The sequence below is a fragment of the Aegilops tauschii genome, chromosome 6 (genome assembly GCF_002575655.3).
Source record: "Aegilops tauschii subsp. strangulata cultivar AL8/78 chromosome 6, Aet v6.0, whole genome shotgun sequence".
NCBI classification, from domain to species: Eukaryota; Viridiplantae; Streptophyta; class Magnoliopsida; order Poales; family Poaceae; genus Aegilops; species Aegilops tauschii.
Window position 1 is genome coordinate 99,531,538 of NC_053040.3, and position 14,751 is coordinate 99,546,288.

Below are 14,751 nucleotides of genomic sequence, written 5' to 3' on the forward strand. Positions count from 1 at the left end.
ATATAATAAGATTTATCTTACACTCTTCCTCGTGGTCGAAGACGGCGGGTTCGCGCATGTACCAATCAAAGCCTCGGCAGCAGTCGTAAGCAAGGATCTGATTGGCGGCGCTGCCATGGTCGTGCGGGGGGAGTGGTGGAAGGCGCAACCGAGTCGGCCCTTCATGAAAATGGATTAGATGGTTTTTCATGGTTTTGTATTATTTTTTTCTTCGTGAAACTTCAACCGGTAAAAAACAACTTTGTTTTATTCGAATGATTTATCACAATTACAAAAACTATACTACTCCCTCCAATTCATATTACCTGTCACTCAAACAGATGTATCTAGCGCAACAAAATGCCTGACCAAGACACGGTGACTTGTAAATGATAACAACCTAGTTTTACATCGAATGATCTATCAGAATGTTCAACTGTAAGGACAGTGGTCTTGGGCTTAGCTCTTTTATGGCGACGGCCAAAAACATAAACTTTTAGGAATAAATCCTCATCTACGCGCAGAATTACTAGACAACGAGGTAGATTCACCGACCCATCCTCAGCAACCTTGGTATTGGCACCCCAGCGCTCACTGTCATATAGCACCATCTCACTAGGCTCTTTGGAGGTGGAAGCTATCAGGCTGCCATGCAAGAATCGTGGCCCTCTCAAAATTTTGATCCCAACGGTGGCTTCCACCGCATAGTGCACAGATCTGTATGAAAACTCTAATGTACTCAGCCAACTTGAAACTTGTTGTTTCTTAGTCCATGCATCAAGAGGATATTCTTGGTACACCAAGGTCCTGCTGAAAATCATATCCATAGTAGGTTCTTCGCCCCTGATCTTTAGGTTGATCTCAAAATAGAAAACATCAGCTTCTGCAGGTCCTCGATTGGGCCCTATCAAATTTAGCATTTCATCCTGCAACACACGGCCGGGATTAAAAGGGGATAATTTCAGAAGAGTCTGTTTGTGGTTATATAATCATCTAGTTAATGAAGAAATTATTGGTATTTTTCCGCAATTTATGTATGTATAGCTTGATGTATGTAGGCAATGTATGTATGTATGTATGTATGTATGTATGTATGTATGTATACATCAATGAATACCATATGATAGGCATGCAATGTACGTATATATGTGTAGCTTGACGTCGTTAATTCTGGTACTGACCGGTGAGCTGATGACCTGGCAGTTGTCTCTATCACGTTGGAAGAGGTAGATGCATTTGAAGTCCAAGTCATCTCTCATCAACATATTCCCAAACACGCTGATCGGGAAACCTACATCGGAGGCCAATACCTTCACATGAATCACATTCAGCGCGATCATCAGACAGTCTAATCGAGACTCCGGGATTTCGTCAAGCGGCCTTGAGAACCGAGCCGTTGCTGTGAGCTCAAGAGAAGCAATTCAGAAAAAATTAGAATGTTGTGCAAACCTCTATCAGTTTAAAGAGATTTAATTTGAACGTGAACACTAATTTTGGAGAGAGAGAAAGACAGAGAATATAGTACTCTCTTAATTCTGTAATGTAGTGTCTATAAAATTTTTTAAAAAGTCAAACATTATAAATTTTGATCATATTTATAAAGAAAAATAGGCACACCCGGAATATCATATGCACATTATTAGATACACAATGACTTATATTTTTAGAATGTACATGTTTGTTATTGTAAATGTAGACAGTTTTTTCTATACACTTAATCAAAGTTGACAACGTTTGACATTTAAAAAAAAATCTATAGATACTACATTGTGGAATGGAGGGAGTAAGACTTAGATCTTACACTCTTCCTCGTGATCGAACACGGCGGGCTCGCCCATGTCCCAGTCAAAGCCGCGGCAGCAGTCGAAGCGCCTTCGCTTGGGATCGTACAGCGTGGCCTGCGCCTCGCGCACATCACCAAGAGATCGCATGATCGCTTTGTGCAGCTTGGTCCGCGACGGCCGCTTCGCTGACCGCTCCGCCTCCTCATCCGCCGGAGGCTTGCGCGTCTCCTCCGTGGTGTCGTTCACCGTGCGTGGAAGTGCAGAGCCGCCGGCCGGCGGCTGGGTCGTAGCGTGCTCCTCCGTCATCTAGCCGCGACCGCAGCCGCCGTGTCCACGGATCGACAGAGGGTATGTTCGGTTGATGCGTTTGGTTTTTTGACTAGTCGTGTGGCGCATACACACCTCCGCTGCCGACCAAAGAAGTCCACGTAACCCCTGCCTTAAGTTTCACGAACATGTCGTGTCGAAAAAATAGATAGGCTTCCGATCCGACTCTGTATGGGATATACACAGAGTACGAGACAAGTTACATGTACTCCTAGTTTAAAGGGAAGCATGGATCATTGCTGTTAAGATTTAACTAATTAAGTTTAATTAAAAGGAAACCCCAGCTTTTTCAAACCGACATACATGTGCGGTTTTCTCACCGAAGGGATACACCCTTCCCTCTCTCTTTATCCTAACTAACGTGTCCTTTAATTGCGTCGCTTGTAACCCATCGCGTATGGGCGATACGCCCTTTCGGGAAATATAAATGTATTGTTCATCATCAATACAGATCAATCATTATTATTCACGCACGGTTTCTTTACACGTTATCAGCACGTCTCTTCGTCGAGATCACTAGGCCACAAACTCGCCGGAGAAAATCGATATGGTGACGATGCCTTCCCTCGCATCCCTTCTCCTTGGTCTTCTTTGGGAAGAAGGTCGCCGTCACTTCCTTGCCCAGCAGCACCGCCGGTTCGTCCGCCATCGATGGGGGGCACCACCACAAGTTTCTATAGACTCGGCATTAACCGCCGTCAGAACTTCACTGGTAGACGCCGCCATCACGCATCGGCTAGACGACGCCGTCACGTGCGCCACGCCGGTGAACTGACGTCTGGCCACGTCGGTGGACAACCACCAAGTCTGGACCCAGGGCTAGTCGCCGGACCAAGTGCACCGCCGCCGCCGCTGAATGCCGAGATGGGCACGCTAGAACCTGCATTCGCCACTCCATCCACATCATGGAGGTGTCCTGTGCATGGATATGGCCCGTCCTCGCCCGCTCCGCTGGCACACTCCTGCCGTCACCCACGTCGGCAAAGGAGGAAGAACGAGAGATCTTCGTCGACGTACCTGTTCGCGGCTACAGCCCGGCTCCAACGCGTGTTGCCAGCGCCGAAGGCGACAACCTCGTCTTCATCCCGACTCCAGGACGCGCCATGGCCACTGCGAGCACAGTCACCACTACCAGAGCAAGTGGCAGCGCCGGTCCAGGGCTTGGTGTGGACGCCGCGGGGACAAGCAGCGCCCCATGGGCGTTCGGCCGCTCCCCTGCTCCTCCCGGCGAGCAGAATATCTTCCTCTTCGGCACTGGTGGGATGCCCGGCACGGGCGTCGTTGGCACCAGCCGCAGCACGGGTCCGCCCGACACCGGCGCGAGCCGCCGTCTCCTCTTCGACGGCTCCATCACCGCCGTCGACCTCGTCCCGGACGGAGCATGGAGCCCGCACTAGTAGAAAAAGGGTCAAATGTCAAGCACATTAGTGGCGGTTTGATTTTGAGCCGGCACTAATGTGTGCATTAGTGCCGGTTCGAACGGCTAGCCGGCCGCTCTCATTAGTACCGGTTCGTGGCTAACCTTTAGCACCGGTTCGTGCCACAGACCGGTACTAAAGTGAGTGGTGGCTGGATGTTGTCAGTTCGGGGCCCCTCCAGCACCTTTAGTACCGGTTCGAGGCACGAACCGGTGCTAAAGTTCGTCGTACATAAACCCTTCGTCCACCCGAGCTCGCTCTGTTCTTCCCCTTTCCCCTCTCCTCTCTGTTCTTCCCCTCTTCCTCTCGAGCTCATCACACATTTTCCCAAAAATTTGTCAAGATTTGAAGGCCCCCATCCATTCAAATGATCACAAAGGTTAGCAACTTTGTCCTTTCATCTCTCATTGCTAGATTAGCTCTTGCAATGCTTTGTATAGTGATTAATTTATGAGTTTAGTAATTTGGGAGGAAATATATGTGCTAGTATTTGATTTATATGCAATTTGAGGTCAAAAATAACACTTAGTTTGCATATGTAGGTGTGGTTTACTTAGTGCCTTCTAAATCTCCGTCGTAACCACCGTCGATCGCCCGCACCGTCTCGTCGCCGGCACCACCTTCTGGTGAGCCTCTTGTTCATGAATATTTTACATTAACAATTTGATATTTGTGTGATTTGGATATATAGTTACTCGTATAATTATCTTACCCGTACGTTGTTTGTTATACATAGTTCCATGGTTTTGATATCCGTCCCCGTCGGCCCTCGTCCTTGTTATGATTCGGATGTAGTATATTCTCTTTTAAAACTAGTTGTTGCATTTTGTGTTTATGACAAATTATTATGCCCATCAAGTTGACATAGATATTTTTATCTAGGAGGTTTGTGAACCGGAAATTCCAACCGACCCTATTGTCGAGAGGATAAATTTAGTTGAAAGAGAAAACGAGTATTTGAAAGAAAAATTGAAAAGAATTAAGGGGGAGAAGATGGAATTGGAGTTGCATGTTGCCGATGTCGTCGATGATCACAAGATCAAGATGGAGAAAATGCGCTTGAAGATTAGAAAGATTAGAAAATATGCCATTGATAGTGAGGCTTGGTATCATTATGCTGTTGGATCAATTGTTACCTTAGTTGCGATCTTGATCGCATTTGTTGTTGCATTTAAATGCTTTAGTTAGAGAGTTATTTGTTTGTTGCATTTAAGTGTTGTATGAACTTTATGTATGAACTTGTATTAATTTGGTCTTTTCGGTGTTGTGTAATGAAGATGAGCCGATGTTCTCCCGAGTTCATTAATGGCGTGCAAACTTTTCTGCTTGCGGCTGAGGCAAACAAGCGGGCGGATGGTTTTATGCCTTGTCCATGTGCTGTCTGTAAGAATGATCACAATTACTCTACGTCAAGAACCATTCACATCCACATGTTTAAGTCCGGTTTCATGCCCCACTATAATGTTTGGACCAAGCACGGAGAAAGAGGGGTTATGATGGAAGACAATGAAGAAGAAGAGGACGACGACAGCTATCCTGGCCATGGGTTTCCTGAATACGATGATACAACAATGGGGGAAGAAGCTGAGCCGGCAATGCGGGAAGAAGCTGAAGAAGAGGCATCAGATGAGCCCGCTGATGATCTAGGTCGGGCCATTGCCGATTCAAAGAGAAACTGCGCAAGTGATTTGGAGAAGAAGAAGTTGCAGCATGTTATAGGATCACAAGAAATTGTTGTACCCGAATTGCGAAGCTGACAAAAAAAAGTTGGGCACCACACTGGAATTGCTGCGATGGAAGGCAGAGAATGGTGTATCTGACAAGGGATTTGGAAAGTTGCTGGTAATGATAAAGAATATGCTTCCAAAGGACAACGAATTCCCGGAGAGTACGTACGAAGCAAAGAAGATTGTCTGCCCTCTAGGGTTAGAGGTGCAGAAGATACATGCATGCCCTAACGAGTGCATCCTCTACCGCGGTGAGTACGAGGATTTGAACGCTTGCCCGGTATGCGGTGCATTGCGCTATAAGATCAGCCGCGATGACCCTGGTGATGTCGAAGGCGAGCGCCCCAGGAAGAAGATTCCTGCCAAGGTGATGTGGTATGCTCCTATAATACCATGGTTGAAACGTTTGTTCCAAAACAAAGAGCATGCCAAGGCGATGCGATGGCACAAAGAAGACCGTAAGAAAGACGGAAAGTTGAGAGTACCCGCTGACGGGTCGCAGTGGAGAAAAATTGAGAGAAAGTACAGGAAGGAATTTGCAGATGACGCAAGGAACGTATGGTTTGGTCTAAGCGCAGATAGCATTAATCCTTTTGGGGAGCAGAGCAGCAACCATAGCACCTGGCCTGTGACTCTATGTTTGTATAACATTCCTCCTTGGTTGTGCATAAAGCGAAAGTTCATTATGATGCCAGTGCTCATCCAAGGCCCTAAGCAACCCGGCAACGACATTGATGTGTACCTAAGGCCATTAGTTGAAGAACTCTTACAGCTGTGGAATGGAACAGGTGTACGTGCGTGGGATGAGCACATGGGGGAAGAATTTGACCTAAAGGCGTTGCTGTTCGTGACCACCAATGATTGGCCTTCTCTCAGTAACCTTTCAGGACAGACAAACAAGGGATACTGCGCATGCACGCACTGTATGGATGATACCGACAATATATATTTGGACAATTATAGGAAGATTGTGTACCTGGGACATCGTCGATTTCTTCCGAGCAGGCATCCCGTAAGAAAGAAAGCCAAGCATTTCAAAGGTGAGGCGGATCACCGGACGAAGCCTCGCCACCGTACTGGTGTTGATGTACATGATATGGTCAAGGATTTGAAGGTAGTCTTTGGAAAGGGTCCTGGCGGACAACCTGTTCCGAATGACGCTGACGGACGCGCACCCATGTGGAAGAAGAAATCTATATTTTGGGACCTACCCTATTGGAAAGACCTAGAGGTCCGCTCCGCAATCGACGTGATGCACGTGACGCAGAATCTTTGTGTGACCCTGCTTGGCTTCTTGGGCGTGTATGGGAAGACAAAAGATAGACCTGAGGCACGGGAGGACCAGCAACGTATGCACGGAAAAGACGGCATACATCAGGGTCATGCCAGCTAGGCTCTTACCAAAGAAGAGAAGAAAATCTTCTTTGAATGCCTGCTCAGTATTAAGGTACTGTCTGGCTTCTCGTTGAATATAAAGGGAATAATAAACATGGCAGAGAAAAAGTTCCACAACCTAAAGTCTCATGACTGCCACGTGATTATGACGCAACTGCTTCCGGTTGCATTGAGGAGGCTTCTACCGGATAACGTTCGATTAGTCATTGTGAAGCTATGTGCATTCCTCAATGCAATCTCTGAGAAGGTAATCGATCCAGAAATCATACCAAGGTTAGAGAGTGATTTGGTGCAATGTCTTGTCAGTTTCGAGTTGGTGTGCCCACCATCCTTCTTCAACATCATGACGCACGTCCTAGTTCACCTATGCGAAGAGATTAACATTTTGGGTCCTGTATTTCTACACAATATGTTCCCCTTTGAGAGGTTCATGGGAGTCTTAAAGAAATATGTTCATAACCGTGCTAGGCCAGAAGGAAGCATCTCCAAGGGCCATCACAATGAGGAGGTCATTGAGTTTTCTATTGACTTTATTCCTGACCTTAAGCCGATTGGTGTTCCTGAATCGCAGCATAAGGGCAGACTAGAGGGAAAAGGCACGCTAGGAGGGAATCAACTAATATGTATGGACGGACATTCTCTCACTGAAGCACACTACACAGTTCTACAGAATTCCGCCTTGGTGGCTCCGTATATGGACGAAAACAAGAATTTTCTACGCTCCAATCACCCGGAGCGGTCTGATGACTGGATTACACGTGAACAAACCAGGAGTTTCGCCGGCTGGTTGCAGACACGTACCATGCATGACGCCTCTATTAAAGATGGCCTGTACTCGCTGTCCCAGTTACCATCTTCGAATATAATGACTTTCAAAGGGTACGAGATAAATGGTAATACATTTTACACGATTGCCCAAGATAACAAGAGCACCAATCAAAACAGTGGTGTCCGCTTTGATGCAACAACCAAGACGGGAAAGGGAACATATTATGGTTACATAGAGGACATATGGGAACTTCACTATGGACGTGGTTTGAAGGTCCCTTTGTTTCGGCGCAAATGGGTCAATATGACACGAGGCGGGGTAACGGAAGACCCGCAGTACGGAATGACAACAGTGGATCTCAACAATCTTGCGCATGCAGATGAACCATTCGTCCTAGCCAATGATGTGGCATAGGTTTTTTATGTGAAGGACATGTCTACCAAGCCGAGAAAAAGAAAAGATAAGGAAGCTAATGCATCATATGATGAGCCAAAGCGCCACATAGTTCTTTCTGGGAAGAGAAACATCGTGGGAGTGAACGACAAGACAGACATGTCAGAAGATTATGAAAAGTTTGATGAAATTGCTTCATTCACAGTGAATATTGACCCGAGCATCTAGTTAAATAATGAAGATATTCCATGGCTACGGCGCAAAGGGACACACGCGAAGAAAAAGTTTCACACCCAAAGATCTGGGATGTGATCGGCTTCACTATCATCACTTTCTTCTGTGTTTCACACCCAGGAGGGAATCTCTGTAATAGTTAGGGTAGTTATGTGTTTTGGCATTTGAAACGCGAAGAAATTTTATGTGCAAACAAATTCTTTCATGCATTTACTGATTTTTTCCAGCTAAATGACCCTGAAATTGAAAAGCATTTCAAATGAACTCAGAAAAGGTTGAAAGTTGGCATGGTATCATAATTTCACTCACATAGCATGTGCAAAAAAATAGAGAGGGTTACCGCAAAAACTGGATGCACTTCGTGTACAAAATGGACAATCTCTTTCGAAGTATCAGGGTTTCGGACGAAAACTCATCTGTTACAAAGGCATTTCATTTTTTAAATAACCTAAGCATTACCAAATTGAATATAATGATAAAACACACTAATATTAAACATAAGAAAAACGAATCACTGAAAAATCTATTTTCAAAGTTAAGTTATTCACAAACTAGTGATTCACATAAATTTCAAATAATTCAAAATTTAAACTATTCAATTTGAAAACTACCAGCACTAACAGAAAGTTTGTAATTTTTTGTACCTAAAGCAAAAATATTCACAAAGAAACTCTAAATACAGCAAAAAACAACTAAAAAATAAATAAACCAAAAATAAATAAAGCAAAAAAATAAAAAATAAAAAAGCCCACCTACTGGGCTAGAGCGGCCTGCATACGACTAGAAACCCAACCTGTAGTTGGGCCAGGATGCAGGCCCGCAAGCCCAGTAGGCCCACAGGCAGAGTAGGAGAGGTAGGCCCAGAAGGCCTGCTTTTGAGACGAGCTCAATGCAGTGCCTGCGCCAAGGCTTATAAACTGGTCTTGGCGCTCCTCAACTAGCGAGGTGGGACTAAACTCTTGTGCCCCTCGCCTGGCAGCGCACACCCTTTAGTACCGGGTGGTGGCACCAACCGGTACTAAAGGGGGGTCTTTAGTACCGGTTGGTGCCACCACCCGGTACTAAAGGGGATGCGCTTCCCGCCGCTTCGCCTGGCCAAAACAGACCTTTAGTACCGGTTTGTGGCTCCAACCGGTACTAAAGGGGTGTTCTGTATAAGAAAACACTTCAAAAAAATTCAGTTTCTCATCTCTCCCTCTGCTTCTTTCTCCTCTGCCCCATCGCCGCCGCCCCTCGTCGCCATCCCGGCCGTCCCCATCCCCGTCGCCGCCCCCCCGGGTCGTCCCCGCCCGGCCAGTCCCCGTCCTCGTCGTCGCTGCCCCGTCCCCGTCCCCGTCGTCACCGCCCGTCTCCGTCCCCGTCGCAGCCCCCCGTCGCCTCGCCGGTGAGCTCCACACACACACATTGTTTTTTAGTTTTGAGTTATAGAAATTTTTTCTGTTTTTTAGTTATAGAAATATTAGAAATGTTATACAAATGTTAGTTATATAGAAATGTTATAAATTTTTCTGTTTTTTAGTTATAGAAATACTAGTTGACCCGTTGCGCCAAATGGCGCAGAGACCTGCTGAAGACATGTTGTCGATGAAAATAGTTTCATGTTGCAAGAACCTTCAACTAAATCATGCTATTTTTTAAACATGTTTATTATGTTGTCAAATAATAGTCTGGGAAAAGGGAAACTTTGCATAATATGAATAGGTTCAGTTTGAAAATATGGGCACTATGATGAGAGAGTAAAGTTGGCATGGTTGTATTTTTTTAGCAAGTTTGGAAACATGGTTATCATGATGAGAAACCTGGCCATGCATATTTTTCCTGCAAAAAAAGAGGGAAAAAGATGAGAAACCTAAGAATATATGTATACTAAACACCATGTATAAAACCAGTTAAGGAGAGAGGGTTTTGGTGCTCCTAGATGTAGATACGCCTATTATGAAATATGTATTAAAAAACACATTTCAAAAGAGTAGTGTTTCTATCAACTTTGTTTTTGTGTGTTTGAAAAAAAAGTATTCATGTGTCTCTTAGACACATGTATATTTCCAAGCAGTCGTATGGCAGCTAGTTCGGCCCATGAATCAAGCGATTTATTTATCCCTTCTTCCTCAACACCTATTCCTTCTTCCTTGACAGCTTCATTCAGTCAAAGACAAAACTCCTCAGTAGTACTTCCATCACCTCAATAATTGGGATAGATATCATTCACTACAATGAAGAACAATAACATTTCTCTATACCTTGAACAATAATAAATCATTTATAGTACATTTGGCCAAGCAAACAATTAGTAGAAGAACAATAACATTTCTCTATTTCTTGAATTCCACATGGGAGTATGGATGGCTTCACTCGTAACAATACATATGCCTTTTGTTTATTTGCCTGACAAAATGTCCATCAGATGAATCAATCAAATAGGAGGAAATGGGGAATATTTCAAACTAAAAGAAAGAATTGATCCTAACTACATGAAGTGCAGTAGCTTTAAAGCCTCCAAATTATTTTGCTCTACTCCACCAGGAACGTGCAGGTCTTCAAGAACCAAAAGACGCCACTCGAGCTCTCTTCGGCCTCATAAGCCATGTTGTTGTTTATATCATTAACCCCAAAAGGTTGTCTCTTAGCATATCTGTTGTTCTCCTGATCCTTATTATGTCGGCTTATCCTGAAGAAAAGGCAATTGATATCCTATTATCATTAAATAAATCCACAGTTAACATGCGGATCGTGGGGAATGGTTAGATGCCATATTGGGGTTCGCAACACGAATAGAAGACCACTAATTTAATGCCACTAATTTACAGAAGGACAAAAATTGCCAGAACACCCTTAAGAAAGGCCATGATGATGAGGTGAGAAGAAGTAGGCTAGTGATCCATGTGAAACTTAAAATGGAGGCTGTCGACGCCTGGGAGGAGGCCGCGCTGGCCCCTGAACTTTTCCCCCCGTCACGGCCGCTCGGCTGCCACTGCCCCCCCCCCCCCCCCGCGGCGGCGCCACCCACGGCCGAGAGACGTGCGCAGGTCCAAATCCTGCGCACCCTGGGGATCATTGGGACGAACCAGAAGATCACCCCCGCCGAGATGTAGGCCTACGACGGCATGTTTGCGATGCCCATCCCGCTCGAGGTGCTCAAGGCCATGGCCGCGTTGGTCGATCGCGAGATCCCATCATGTCTATCCAGCCTGTCGATCGCGCCAGCACATGTCGAGGTCGCTTGCACAACCTAGGCGGCTCCTGCCCGCTCACCGTCGATCCACTGTCCATGGATCACGGCCTTAAGATTGTTGTATGGAATGTGCGCGGCCTGAATTCGCGGAGCCGGTACACCTCCATTCGCTCGCTATTGGACACCACCGCTGCCTCCATTGTATGCTTGCAGGAAACTAAGATGGAGTTGCTTTGTTCGTCTGTTGTTCTTGACACCCTCAGTTCAGAGTTCGATGACTATACATACCTCCTGGCTCATGGCACGCGGGGCGGCATCTTACTGGCTTGGAAGAGCAGGGCCGTGACTATCACGGACCCATTGTTCACCACGAACGCCCACTCGGCCAGAGTGGCCACGGCCTCGGGCATCCCTTGGTGGCTCTCTGTAGTGTATGGACCTCAGGACGACGCGGACAAAATTGTGTTCTTGCTTGAGCTGCGGGAGATTCGTGCGGCCTGTCCTGGGCCATGGATGCTTTGCGGAGACTTCAACCTCATCCTGTGCGACGAGGACAAGAACAACGGCAACTTAAATCGTCGTATGATGGGCAGATTCCGACGCCTCATCAATGACCTTGCACTTAAGGAGGTTTACCTCAACGGGCGTCGCTTCACGTGGTCGAACGAGCAGTCCCCTCCCACTCTTGTGCACCTGGATCGTGTGCTCTGCACCTCGGACTGGGAGGATGCTCACGGCGAATGTCACCTTCGCTGCCTTGCGTCGGTCGTCTAGGACCACTCCCCCCTGCTGCTGGACTGCTCCGCCATGCCCACGGCCGACGCAAGGCAGCGAAGGTGACATTCGCCGTGAGCATCCTCCCAGTCCGAGGTGCAGAGCACAAGATCCAGGTGCACAAGAGTGGGAGGGGACTGCTCGTTCGACCACGTGAAGCGACGCCCGTTGAGGTAAACCTCCTTAAGCGCAAGGTCATTGACGAGGCATCGGAATCTGCCCATCATACGACGATTTAAGTTGCCGTTGTTCTTGTCCTCATCGCGCAGGATGAGGTCGAAGTCTCCGCAAAGCATCCATGGCCCAGGACAGGCCGCACGAATCTCCCGCAGCTCAAGCAAGAACGCAATTTTGTCCACGTCGTCCTGAGGTCCATACACTACAGAGAGCCACCAAGGGATGCCCGAGACCGTGGCCACTCTGGCCGAGTGGGCGTTCGTGGTGAACAATGGGTCCGTGATAGTCACGGCCCTGCTCTTCCAAGCCAGTAAGATGCCGCCCCGCGTGCCATGAGCCGGGAGGTATGTATAGTCATCGAACTCTGAACCGAGGGTGTCAGGAACAACAGACGAACAAAGCAACTCCATCTTAGTTTCCTGCAAGCATACAATGGAGGCAGCGGTGGTGTCCAACAGCGAGCGAATGGCGGTGCACCGGCTCCGCGAATTCAGGCCGCGCACATTCCATACGGCAATCTTAAGGCCGTGATCCATGGACAGTGGATCGACGGGGAGCGGGCAGGAGCCGCCTAGGTTGTGCAAGCGACCTCGACATGTGCTGGCGCGATCGGCAGGCTGGATAGACATGATGGGATCTCGCGATCGACCAACGCGGCCATGGCCTTGAGCACCTCGAGCGGGATGGGCATCGCAAACATGCCGTCGTAGGCCTACATCTCGGCGGGGGTGATCTTCTGGTTCGTCCCAATGATCCCCAGGGTGCGCAGGATTTGGACCTGCGCACGTCTCTCGGCCGTGGGTGGCGCCGCCGCCGGGGGGGGGGGGCAGTGGCAGCCGAGCGGCCGTGACGGGGGAAAAGTTCAGGGGCCAGCGCGGCCTCCTCCCAGGCGTCGACAGCCTCCATTTTAAGTTTCACATGGATCACTAGCCTACTTGTTCTCACCTCATCATCATGGCCTTTCTTAAGGGTGTTCAGGCATTTTTGTCCTTCTGTAAATTAGTGGCATTAAATTAGTGGTCTTCTATTCGTGTTCCGAACCCCAATATGGCATCTAACCATTCCCCACGATCCCCATGTTAACTGTGGATTTATTTAATGATAATAGGATATCAATTGCCTTTTCTTCAGGATAAGCCGACACCTAATAAGGATCAGGAGAACAACAGATATGCTAAGAGACAACCTTTTGGGGTTAAGGATATAAACAACAACATGGCTTATGAGGCCGAAGAGAGCTCGAGTGGCGTCTTTTGGTTCTTCAAGACCTGCACGTTCCTGGTGGAGTAGAGCAAAATAATTTGGAGGCTTTAAAGCTACTGCACTTCATGTAGTTAGGATCAATTCTTTCTTTTAGTTTGAAATATTCCCCATTTCCTCCTATTTGATTGATTCATCTGATGGACATTTTGTTAGGCAAATAAACAAAAGGCATATGTATTGTTACGAGTGAAGCCATCCATACTCCCATGTGGAATTCAAGAAATAGAGAAATGTTATTGTTCTTCTACTAATTGTTTGCTTGGCCAAATGTACTGTAAATGATTTATTATTGTTCAAGGTATAGAGAAATGTTATTGTTCTTCATTGTAGTGAATGATATCTATCCCAATTATTGAGGTGATGGAAGTACTACTGAGGAGTTTTGTCTTTGACTGAATGAAGCTGTCAAGGAAGAAGGAATAGGTGTTGAGGAAGAAGGGATAAATAAATCGCTTGATTAATGGGCCGAACTAGCTGCCATACGACTGCTTGGAAATATACATGTGTCTAAGAGACACATGAATACTTTTTTTTTCAAACACACAAAAACAAAGTTGATAGAAACACTACTCTTTTGAAATGTGTTTTTAATACATATTTCATAATAGGCGTATCTACATCTAGGAGCACCAAAACCCTCTCTCCTTAACTGGTTTTATACATGGTGTTTAGTATACATATATTCTTAGGTTTCTCATCTTTTTCCCTCTTTTTTGCAGGAAAAATATGCATGGCCAGGTTTCTCATCATGATAACCATGTTTCCAAACTTGCTAAAAAAATACAACCATGCCAACTTTACTCTCTCATCATAGTGCCCATATTTTCAAACTGAACCTATTCATACTATGCAAAGTTTCCCTTTTCCCAGACTATTATTTGACAACATAATAAACATGTTTAAAAAATAGCATGATTTAGTTGAAGGTTCTTGCAACATGAAACTATTTTCATCGACAACATGTCTTCAGCAGGTCTCTGCGCCATTTGGCGCAACGGGTCAACTAGTATTTCTATAACTAAAAACAGAAAAATTTATAACATTTCTATATAACTAACATTTCTAATATTTCTATAACTAAAAAACAGAAAAATTTCTAACATTTCTATAACTAAAAAACAGAAAAATTTCTATAACTAAAAAACTAAAAAAGAATGTGTGTGTGTGTGGACATGGCGGCCGGGGCAGGAGCTCACCGGCGAGGCGACGGGGGGCTGCGACGGGGACGGAGACGGGCGGTGACGACGGGGACGGGGACGGGCCGGGCGGGGACGACCCGGGGGGGGCGGCGACAGGGATGGGGACGGCCGGGACGGCGACGAGGGGCGGCGGCGATGGG

General features: G+C 46.5%; 3 protein-coding genes across 3 annotated transcripts; 1 reads left to right on the top strand and 2 right to left on the bottom strand.

Annotated features, from left to right (window-relative positions):
* Positions 1 to 326: 326 nt before the first annotated feature.
* LOC141025853 (uncharacterized) lies at positions 327 to 2,069 on the bottom strand. Its single transcript, XM_073501780.1, has 3 exons — positions 1,781 to 2,069; positions 1,161 to 1,270; positions 327 to 905 (listed from the first exon to the last, which is right to left on the bottom strand). The coding sequence occupies exons 1-3, from the start codon at positions 2,067 to 2,069 to the stop codon at positions 327 to 329; spliced, it is 978 nt and encodes a 325-aa protein (XP_073357881.1).
* A 9,225-nt stretch (positions 2,070 to 11,294) lies between these two features.
* On the top strand, positions 11,295 to 11,972 carry LOC141025854 (uncharacterized). Its single transcript, XM_073501781.1, has one exon. The coding sequence runs from the start codon at positions 11,295 to 11,297 to the stop codon at positions 11,970 to 11,972; it is 678 nt and encodes a 225-aa protein (XP_073357882.1).
* LOC141025855 (uncharacterized) lies at positions 11,969 to 12,685 on the bottom strand. The gene has a single exon (XM_073501782.1). It carries the CDS (start codon positions 12,683 to 12,685, stop codon positions 11,969 to 11,971), a length of 717 nt encoding a protein of 238 aa, XP_073357883.1.
* Positions 12,686 to 14,751: the final 2,066 nt, after the last annotated feature.

Coding starts and splice junctions, on each gene's coding strand:
- LOC141025853 (XM_073501780.1), bottom strand. CDS start 2,069: ATGACGGAGGAGCACGCTACGACCCAGCCGCCGGCCGGCGGCTCTGCA. Junction 1,271..1,780: donor GTTCGATCACGAGGAAGAGT/GTAAGATCTAAG, acceptor CCTCCGATGTAG/GTTTCCCGATCAGCGTGTTT. Junction 906..1,160: donor GCCAGGTCATCAGCTCACCG/GTCAGTACCAGA, acceptor CGTGTGTTGCAG/GATGAAATGCTAAATTTGAT.
- LOC141025855 (XM_073501782.1), bottom strand. CDS start 12,685: ATGGATCACGGCCTTAAGATTGCCGTATGGAATGTGCGCGGCCTGAAT.
- LOC141025854 (XM_073501781.1), top strand. CDS start 11,295: ATGGATCACGGCCTTAAGATTGTTGTATGGAATGTGCGCGGCCTGAAT.